This window comes from Quercus lobata, chromosome 3 (genome assembly GCF_001633185.2).
Source record: "Quercus lobata isolate SW786 chromosome 3, ValleyOak3.0 Primary Assembly, whole genome shotgun sequence".
NCBI classification, from domain to species: domain Eukaryota; kingdom Viridiplantae; phylum Streptophyta; class Magnoliopsida; order Fagales; family Fagaceae; genus Quercus; species Quercus lobata.
The window spans coordinates 1,088,737-1,099,484 of record NC_044906.1 but is presented as its reverse complement, the minus strand read 5'-3'; the positions used below and the strand labels follow the sequence as shown (position 1 = coordinate 1,099,484).

At 37.0% G+C, this 10,748-nt stretch overlaps 1 protein-coding gene across 1 annotated transcript; it reads right to left on the bottom strand.

Moving 5' to 3' along the window:
* Nucleotides 1–228: 228 nt before the first annotated feature.
* On the bottom strand, nucleotides 229–4,144 carry LOC115981493 (probable nucleolar protein 5-1). Its single transcript, XM_031103673.1, has 9 exons — nucleotides 4,039–4,144; nucleotides 3,532–3,622; nucleotides 3,218–3,259; nucleotides 2,814–2,993; nucleotides 2,481–2,645; nucleotides 2,210–2,410; nucleotides 1,336–1,833; nucleotides 1,125–1,259; nucleotides 229–1,045 (listed from the first exon to the last, which is right to left on the bottom strand). The coding sequence occupies exons 2-9, from the start codon at nucleotides 3,607–3,609 to the stop codon at nucleotides 533–535; spliced, it is 1,812 nt and encodes a 603-aa protein (XP_030959533.1). The 5' UTR covers nucleotides 3,610–3,622; nucleotides 4,039–4,144; the 3' UTR covers nucleotides 229–532.
* Nucleotides 4,145–10,748: the final 6,604 nt, after the last annotated feature.

Genomic DNA, 10,748 nt, shown 5'->3' with positions numbered 1-10,748 from the left:
GTCCTAAGCAACACACGTCTCCCCCAGTAAATTACCCCATAAACATAACCCACGTACACACCAAATGTATGTAACAATCACTAGCATTTACCATTGCACAAACGCACTTTACAGGTGAGCTAAATCCTTTTGTATGATGAATTTGGAGCTGAATCCTTGAATATCCAGTTTCAATGTAAATGAAGCATGAGGTAATATTCAAATGTTTAAGCAGTTGGAGGACTTGGATTAAACAACGGGAGAAAAAGTGAACCATATATCAAATTAAAAAAGCTGACTAACCCCCCTTTGTAAGATAAATAATCTGATTTGAAAGGGAGTGAGAAGAAATGCAAGAAGAAATATTAATTATGTGATCCGCCAGATATAAAACATCCAGTCCTCTCCCTACCCAACATCAGCATACACTAGAAATAACTTTAAGAACCCACAAATGAAAAAGGGTGCAGCACTGGAAAATCGAATTTTACAGATAGAAGTACCTAGTTGCTGCTAAATTAACCAAAATTGTTCAGTTGCTGTCCAGAACCTCTCAATCCTCGCTTTTCTTCTTCTTCTTCTTTTCCTTCTTGCTTGGCACTTCAGATTCTTCTTCTTGTTCAGCATGCTTTCTTTTCTTCTTCTTCCTTTCACCTGCATCAACAATTTCATCTCCGTTCTGTACCTCAGCTGAATGTTTCCTCTTTTTCTTCTTTTCCTTTGTCACCACCTCTTCACCTTCTGGCTCTGCATGATTGTCTCCATTAATTGGAATGGCTGTCTCCCCCTCATCAGCTTTCTTCTTTTTCTTCTCTTTCTTCTCCTTTTTCTTCTTCTCTTTCTCTTCATGTTCTGGTTCGGCATGGTCATTTCCGTTGTCCCCCTCATCTGCTTTCTTCTTCTCTTTCTTCTCCTTCTTCTTCTTCTCCTTCTTATCTTCAACGGTAGCAAGAGCCTCCTCTGCTGCTTCCTCTGCTTTCCTCTTCTTTGTGACTTTTTCCTCCTCATTGCCAGCGGCAGCATTTAAGGTTTGCACAAGAACAGAATCCACTGAAGGATTATAAGTCTACATAAAAAAGAGAAGCTTATGAACACCTAAAACCAAGGGGGAAAATTACACATCACATAAAAAACAAATCTCAGACCTTGGCAGCATTAATCAATCCACCAGCTCCCTTCTTTCGATCCTTGTCATAGACTTCTATCTTAGGTTTGCCCTTAGCTGACCCAGCAGAGCGACCCAATTCTTTGCCTTCAAGTTTCCTTAACCGTGCCTCAAGCTGTCAAACATAGTTTATGTCAGAGAATGATTTCAGTGAAGGTCAGAGAAGTACCAGACAAATTTGTGCAAAGTACCTTGGCCCGGTTCTCTAAGCCCATAGAATTATCTTGACCATCTCCAAGAGCATCACATCTAACTGCTAATGCAGTTTTTGCAGCAAGTGACCGAGAGATTTTTCCCTTATTCTTTGGTGCTGCCTGACCAATCAAGGACGCATGGTAGATAAGCCCATATTTGGGAGTAGCATGCTTAGTCTTCAAGGCTCTGAAGAGAGCCTTTTCAGCACCAAGAATCTGGACTGTGCTACCAGGCTGCTTTGCGAGATTCATCAAACTGCCCCCATGAGCAATGAGGCGAGCACCAACAAGCTCTCCAACAAGTGCAGTCAAATTTGGTGCAATGGTGTTCATCCTGCTTTTTAGATAATCATATAGTTGAGCTCTGTACTCAGAAAGAGAAAGAACCTGGTCACAGAGTTCCTTAATATTTATCAGATCAAGGTCACTAACTTCAGTTCCCATGGATATCATAGCTGCTTCCTTCAATTCTATCTCAACCTCCTCTGCCAATATCTATAATATTTTGAGCAATCAAAACAAGAGAAACATAGTGAGGATCACCATTGTGTTTTCATTCAGAGAAAAAATATATATTATCAGCACTTCCCTATCCAACATCCATGCTTTTCCACAGTGAGAGAAGATAAAGAATTTTAATCATGGGGTTTTCACTTAAGTATGATAATAATACAATTTTGGGGAATTCTTTGGCAGCATGATTGTTCAGATGAAGCCACAAGCCAATGGATGGCGTAAGTGTGGGACAAGATCCAATAGAAAGAAAACATAACACAAGTGGGTTGTTTTTGGATTTCTAGAAATCTGAGGTACAGAAGGGAAAAAATGTATGGGGCTTCTTAAATACTTCAAAAGAAAATGAGCAACTCACCTCAGAAAAATCAAGCTGTGCAGCATTAACACGGTCACCCATAAGCTTCACAGTTTTCGCATAAAGGATATTGTCCTGGATAATCTTAGTGAGCTCAGGAAAATGCCAACCATACCATTCTCTAACCCTCATTGCATATGTGTTAAGTTCTTTATCAAGGTCATCAAGCAAACCAATGGCCTGAATGATCATCGTGTCCACCTAGAAAGAGAGCAAATATATATCAGAGATGGGATTAACCACAGCTTATCATACATTTGAAGAAACACACCTTATCAGCACTGAACTTTAGCTTGTATCTAGATAAGCTATGAGATAAACCCAAGCTCATTGGTGCCAAATCTTGAACTCCTAGGCCAGATATCAGCTCACTCAGCTGAGACCTGAGACCTCTCATCAACTCCATAACAGGCTGGTTGTGGACACATTCTATTTTCTGCAAGAAATTTTTTTTTTTGATAAGTAAGAAAGTAATATTATTAAAAGAAAAGCAGAAAAGATACCACATAGTTCACAATAGTGAACAAAATAATCACTCCAACTTAAACAAAAGTGAAACTAAAATACAGTCCAATATGGCTATCATCAACAGGTTTCCAAATACCAGTTTTTCTTTAATGATATTCCCAAGCTTTGAATCAGCCACAGCTAATGTTTCACCATCACAGTGAACACGCAAGAACTTGCGGAGTCCCTTGCTGGGTTTGCTATCAATCAACAAAGTCGCTGCTTCCAAAGCTTCTGATGTATTCTCGAACTTGGAAAATGCTTTCAGCTTCACCACCTAAAGTTTGATACCCAAAACCAGAAATTAGATTCTTCACCAATCCAAACATAATATTTTAGCCAGATCACGAATTTGAAACAAAATTTAACAACTGGCATTTTTTTTTTTTTGGGCACGAGAGAAGCATTAATTGAAATTGTAAGTACAATTACAAAATTTTCCTTCTAACAAGTTATTTTCCTTGTTTAACAGAGAGAACGAGAGATACAGAAAGAGCTTACTTTTCTAGCGGTCTCTGCAGTGGAAAAATCCTTATTCAAGTCCTGCAATACAAATCATACAAGTCAACAAACATCATCAGGCTAGCCACCACACTGGCTGGCGGGGGTGCCTTGGCCATACCTTAAACACAGACACAAGAAGTACTTAACTCAGCCCAACACAAACAATATAATTATTTTCTCAAGGAACGTTCTCCATTATTTGAATACCAATCACAACTCTTAACTTTCAAAATTCTCCCTTGGACATACATTCCTCCACTTTTCACAGAAAACAAATAGAACACACGTACACAAAGTTTGAACATAAATACCTCTACTTTGTTGAGCTTCCCTTCATCCAAAACTTTGAACAGGGCGAACCCCGCTGGGGTTTCGAACAACACAAGCATCTCTCACAACTTCCTGGAAGAAAAAAAAAACACCCAATACACACAAATCAGCTCCAAACTTACAGAAACTCAACCCCCAGATTAATTCCCAAAAAACCCATCTTTATTTCTCAGAACTAAACCCAAAACCCCATAAATACCCAACACATGGATAAACATACATAAACCATTAAACATAGATACAACCACTTACATGCACCAGGCCAAAAATCCTATCTTTATGACTTTAAACATTGTACTAATCTTTACCCATTATAGAAGTGATCAACATAAGCAAAACAAGTACACAATCAAACCTAAGCTTTCATTAAATTTTGCACAAAAGAAGACACGTAAAGAAAACAAGTACGTACGCACATACACATACATATACATGAAATGTGTATATAAATATACACGAGAGAGACACTAAGAAGAAACCCTGCATACCTGTACTCTTCTTCTCTGAGCTGAGCTGCGTTTGTGAGAGAGAGAGAGAGAGAAAGATGGAGAGAAGAAGGGTATAGTAGTCTAGGGTTTAAGAGGCGAGGAAGAGCTGCAGAGCCTTATAAATGTTATAAGGCTTCAAAAGACAATGGGCCGGTTTTGGACTTTGGAGGCTTTAGGTTTTGAGTTTTTATTTTTGTTTTTATTTATTTATTTTTTAATTTTCAAATCTACTTCAGCCCATCTTGAGCCCAACATGTTTTTTTTTTTTTTTTTTAAATTTATAATAAACAAAATTATATCGAATATGTTAAGAGCACTGACATTATATTTAACCACAAAAAAAAAAAAAGACATTATAATAGGAAAAAAAATACATATTTTAGCCAACAAAATCCAAGTTTCACTCATTATAAGTTATAGAAGTTGCGTAAAAATATATGGTTGTTATAATAACTGTATAAATTTATATTGACACTATTTATTATGTATTTATTTATTTTATTTTTTCTTTATGTATCATGAAGATAAAACAAGTGAGTGAATGTTGGTTTTTTTTTTTTTTTTTTGGAGAAGCTAAATGGTGGTTGTTATATGTTGAAACAAGAAAAATAATTTTAAAAAAAATTGATATTTTAATGAAATGTAATATAATAGATAATTTGATGTTTAGTATTTTGAAAAGAGAATATGTAACATAGAAAAAAATAAGTTCTTATGTTAAATAAACATGAATTATTGCATGAGTTAATGTGAATTCTTTAACAGGTGTTTTTAATTTTTATGCTCTCTTTTTTTATAAACGGTTTTATGCTCTTTTTAAGACGTTAATTAGACTTCAATGGGTTCTATGGTTCTACTTGCTTTGGGAAAGTAGCCGAAGTTAATAAACAAATTCAAACACCATTTAAATTTTAAATTGAAAGTGGGTTTTTTTTTTTTTTTTTTTTTTTTGAGGGACAACATTGAAAGTGGCTGAATAATTTATCTAAATAATTTTTCTTTGATCTTAAATAGACCTCACGGAATGTACATCAAAGATGTATAAATATATGGAATTGAAAATAAATTTTAAGTCATTAAAAAATACTATAATTTTTATCTTTTTTTTTTCTTTATAAAAACTGGGATTAGATGTTTGAATTCAGGTTTTTCCCATGAGAAGAAGCCGGGAAGTATTCCACTACCCATTTTTTGGGGTGGGCTTGGAATTTACAACATGAATTATATTCGTCTACTCTTCTCCTCTCTCTTAATTACTTATTATTTACTTAGTAAAAAACAAAAATTCTAGAATTGGATAATACTCCCTATAAAAAATAACAAAAAATTGGATAATAATACTACCATTAAGCCTGTAGAAAATAATAATAATAATAATAGAAACTAGGACATCCTCTCCAATTTTTTCAAATTTGTTGTCAACATAATGTAGAATCAATTTTATGTATGTGTTTACATGCAAGTTAGATTTGTAAACTCGTATAAAAAAGCATATAAGATATCTAATAGTACATTTTGATGAAAAAACTCTAGAATAATAAAAATGAAAACTTTAACATCATAATGTCGAGAGAAAAAGAAAGTAGTGCAAGGAAAGTAAATATAACAATGGGATGTACGCCGAAAACCCTTTACAGAGGGATAAAAAACTACAGGCAAGTAAGAGTTCGTCCCTTACTCTGTCAAGCTTTCTATTATATGAAAATTGAGGTTTCCCTTGTACAATGATGATGTTCTTACTAAAGGAAATGTCTTTTCTCTATCTCACTTTCTTACAAACTTTCTACTCTTTTTTCTAATGTTCTATCCTGATTCTTGCCCTAATAGTCCAATAAAATGTTCCTCTTATAGTCCAAGGAATGTTGCTAGGTACAAGAGACATATCAAACAGTGATTCCCCCATTTGAATCCTAATATAGTTGTTGTACTATGTAGTGGCTGAAGGAGAGAGATTAAGCATGCTGAGGTCAGTATAGCGGTGTGAAAAGTGACCCTGCCACTACGTGGAGAGTGGTCCTTGGAAAGGAAAGGGACATTAGGGGCATTGAGAGTGATGCATGTGTCCCTAACAATGGTCCAACACATGCACAGCCAATGAAAAAAAAGGATTTCATAACCTCTGACCAAAGAGGGTCATTATCTCCCTTTTGTGAGTGCTTTGTGTCATGTCAAAAGCAAATCTTACTCTTCCCTAAGATGGTCACGCCATTGGCATAGACCAAAGATCTTTTCTCCCAATCAACATTCATTTTCCCTTGTTCACAGTCATTCCACGTGTAGAGTATGGATCCAGCCGAGTCAACATTCCTCCATGCCTTGATTGGTGTAATGTACAATATATATATATATATATATATATAATCATGCCAAACATTCTCATACGTCATAATTTTAAATCAGTTAAACAAATTATTGACAAAGTTTGATTTTTTTTTTTTTTGGAGAAACGATAAAGTATGAATTTAAAATTGGTAACAAGTCTAACAAGTACTAAATGGTATGAAATTCATATCATAGCTAGCCTATATCTGTAGGGGCAAAAGTCTACGTTGGTCAGATGTACGTCCTAAAAATAAATATATTTTGATATCTGACAAAGATAGTGTTGGTTTGATATAGTTTTTTGGTTAGCTTAAAGGTAGAGTTGTGCTTTTATCCAAGCAAAATTAACCAAGATAAATTTTTTTTTTTTTTGGAAAACAACCAAGATAAATTATACTATATGCACACTAAACTCGTAATTCTATTTGGATATTTGCAATCTAAGTCCAACTTAAGCTTTGACATATCTCTGACTCTAAAAGGCAAGTTTAATACACTAAATAAATATTACAATAAAAAATAATGATAATTTTTATTATTGAAAAAAAAAAATTATAATTGATTAATTAATTTTTTTACTGTAAAATTAGAATAAAACTCGAGGTATGTATTTATGAAAATATATTATATATAATCTAAGTTCCCTCATTTCTAAGAGTGAAATTAGAGTTGGTTTTTTTTTTTTGTGTGTGTGTGTGTGGGAACTAAAGATATTAAAGGAACAAAATAGTAGGGACAACATAATAACAAAGCTAGAGACTTAAAAAAAAAAAAAAACTCTAAGAGACATCCCTCAAGAAAGCTAGACAAACACAATCGCCCCCCTTATTATTGCCATCACTAAGTCACTAACTATGGTCACTATCACCAAATCATCACTATGTCTTGGGAGATTAAGGGAACTTGCTTAATCTTTCTCTGTGTCACTTTGCTTGGCATGGACACGTTGTCTTGGGAGATTCAGGGGACTTGCTTCATTTGGTCTCACGCTACCACTCTTTAAAAATGCAAATTGTCGAGACCGTTATCTGTCTATTGTTGGTTTTGGTTTCCACACACTTTCTTTATTAAGGTACGATTCTTACTTATTTGCTATTTGAGTTTTTTTATGACCCTGAATTTTTTTTCTTATTTGACGTGAAACATCAACAAAAATCCCTAAAATTTTTAAAGATTTCTCAAATAAATTTGAATGAGACACATTTGAAAAGAACACAGGCTCTTTTCAGTTGATTCAAAATATCTGCTTTGCTATTTTTACTTCTAAACCTCTCTCTCTCTCTCTCTCTCTCTCTAACATCGAAACCCCTACTAACTAACTTTTAAACCACAAACTTTTTCAATAAACCCTTTTTTTTTTAGAAGAATTTTTCAATAAACCTAGTTGAACCCACTACCAAAATGTTAATATCTTTTGGGTTTTTGTTTATAGAGGAAGATAAGGTGGTTTTTAAAGATGGGAAAAATTAATGGATGTCTCTAAGGGTATTGATTTATAAAATATTTTTAGAACTTTTTTATAGGAAAAAGAAAAAATAACTTATTTTTTCACAACTTTATATATTTTCTCATAAAAGTGATATCAAAACTTTCTTAAAATAATCCATTAATAAATGCTTTAGGGTAACTGTTAATAAACCCTTCAAATAATTAAAAAAAATTATGACACTTTAGTATTCTATCTTTTTTTTAACTAGCATGTAAGAGCATCACCATCAGGTGTTTCATAAAAAATGCAATTTTGACACACCAAAAGCCTACTTTATTATTTTAGCACATCATTTTACAACATTCCATTTATCAGATGTTCTATTATTTGATTCTAAAGATTAAAATAATATATACAACACATTAAATAATATATTTACTGATGACGTTGAAAATTGTCACCAATAGATCATACCGTACTCGCGACTCAAAGCGAACCTGCACGACAAGAACAATCGAAGAAAACCTTTAGAGAGCACCGGTGTGGTGCCGGCCTAACATTCTCCGAAGGTCAAGTCAGAATTCGTCCTTTCATTTTTAGAGCGCTAGAGAGGGTCAATTAATCTTACCTCGATATCCGAGAATGTTAGTCCTTTTATAGTGGTGGAAAGTTGGCTTTTCTTCCTGTTCTCCAGATCTTTCCAATGTGGGACTCTAATACAAATTCTCCAAAGTGTGGTGAGCAAGGATCTCCCTTTTTGGATCTTAGGGCTTTTCTAGGCTATGGAGATTTCGGATCATGGGCCCTTACCATGTCTGCCAGCGATGGGCCTTCGAAGCGCGTGGGACCATCTGTACACAGGCCCAACAGCCCCAATCCGTCAGGCCCACTAAGGTAGGCCCATCAGGCTCTATATTTTATCATCTTCAGTTGCCCCCTTCACCCCAATGGTCCGTCCACTTTCAAGTCAAAGGATCAATGGGGTGACGATCCTAACGAAAGGGTACGACGGGTATTTTATGACGGAATGGGATCCGAGAGAAATTAAACTGATTGACGGGTTCATGCAAGACAGGATGACGGTTCCAGACGAATCAACCCGTCAAAAGCAGAATCATCAAGTTGACGGTTACACGAAGGGTACAATCTGTTGATACGTACTGACAGGTTGTCAACATTTATTGCGCATGCCACGTGTCAATCTCTGAATGGTCGTTGTATAGGATCGAAGCGTCGCTTCGTCTTCCGTGCATCTCCTATATATATATAAGGCGCCACATTCCCATTTTCACAATCTTTAGTCAGAAATCGTCTGTCAGAGCAAAGCCATCAACCTTGTCAGAGCACTCCGTCGAGGACGACAATCTACCGATTACAACAACCGTCGCCCATCCTCCGCTAAGTGTTGTAAGTGTTTACTTTAATACCATAATCAAGTTACATTTCCGTCCTTGCATTGTTGTTAGGCTTACTATCCCCGTCAATGTTTTAAAACCCGTCAGTCTTAGGTTTCATTGTCAATTGTAGGAAATGTCTAGTGCGTCAAGTAACCAGTCGGTGGTTCGTGACGGGACGGAATACGAAGATGTATACCCGTCCGGTCATAAAGACCAAGAGAGCCCAGGCAAAGATAGGAGTCCGTCTGCCTCCTCTTCGTCCTTAACAAATGAGGATGTGGAGATAGTTGAAATAGAGGGTTCTGATGACGACGGGAATCAAGCACTGGAGTCCGTTGTGGGTGCTGATGGACTAAGGAAGTTCATCATGTTGCCAGAGTGGACAGTGCATAGGTTCACATCCGTCATCAGGGAGAGACATTTCAGCACTTTTAGAACCAACTTCCAAATCCCGGACTATGTTTCCATCCGTCTACCATATGTGTCGGAGAAATGTTACTATGAAGGGGTAGAAGGTGTCGGAGTATACGAGCAGGCGTTGAAGGCAGGACTTCGGTTCCCGCTCTCCACACTTCATAGGGAACTTTTGCACTATCTAGGGTTGTCCGCCACACAAATATCTCCTAACGCCTGGAGGGTCTTCATAGTCATGGAGATTCTCTATGGTGCATGGTCGAATGGAGAGAGGAGACTGACGGTCCGTGAATTTCTTCACTGCTACCGTCCGGACGAGATTTCTGGGTCAAGGGGGATGTATAGTTTTGCTAGTCGGAGCCCCTTGTTGAAGGTGATCTTTGAGACCCCAGACTCAAATAGAGACTGGAAGAGTCATTACTTCTTCCTGGAGGGTGACAGATGGATGAACCATCCAGGGGAGACGGAGTACCTGCCCGTTGACACAACCTGGGCGGCGATAAATCAATTGCGTATGCACCCGTCTTAGTTTTGTACTGCTTTTCATATCCGTCCGTTTTTATGTGTATATTCTGATCGTCTTTCTCTGTAGGTAGACGGCACCCGCAAGTTAGCCTTGAAGAATTCAGTTTCCTTGAAGAGATTTGCAGAAAAACTAAGCCGGAAGAAAGGACCTGGGCCAAGTTAGTGAACCCAAAAACAATACACTGGTATTGTGACGGTCCAGAACCTACCCGCGAGGCCATTGCATACGACGAAAGAATACACAAACGTGAGTCCGTCAACTTTTACTCTTGAATTTAGCCTTTAATTTGAGTAAAAATCTTCATCCGTCCTGTATTTGCAGAAATGGACGACGCAAAGAGAAGGGCGATGATAAAATCACTAGCCGTCGAGCAAAAGAAGACGGGTGAAGTTGTGGTTCCTAAGATGCCGGGGTCGTCGTCTAAGAGGAAGCAGCCGCCAAAGTCTGACCGTCCATACAAGCAGCCGAAGGTTTCATTGGAACCCGTCGTGGGCTTGATGGCTGAGGGTGTTAAGACCGTCACCCCAGCCAAACATGGATCCGGTAAGGGCTTAATGCAAGCCCCACCCGTCAACGAGGAGAAGCCCCCTCCCCTTCTCCGTGACGACTCGAAGTTTGCCTT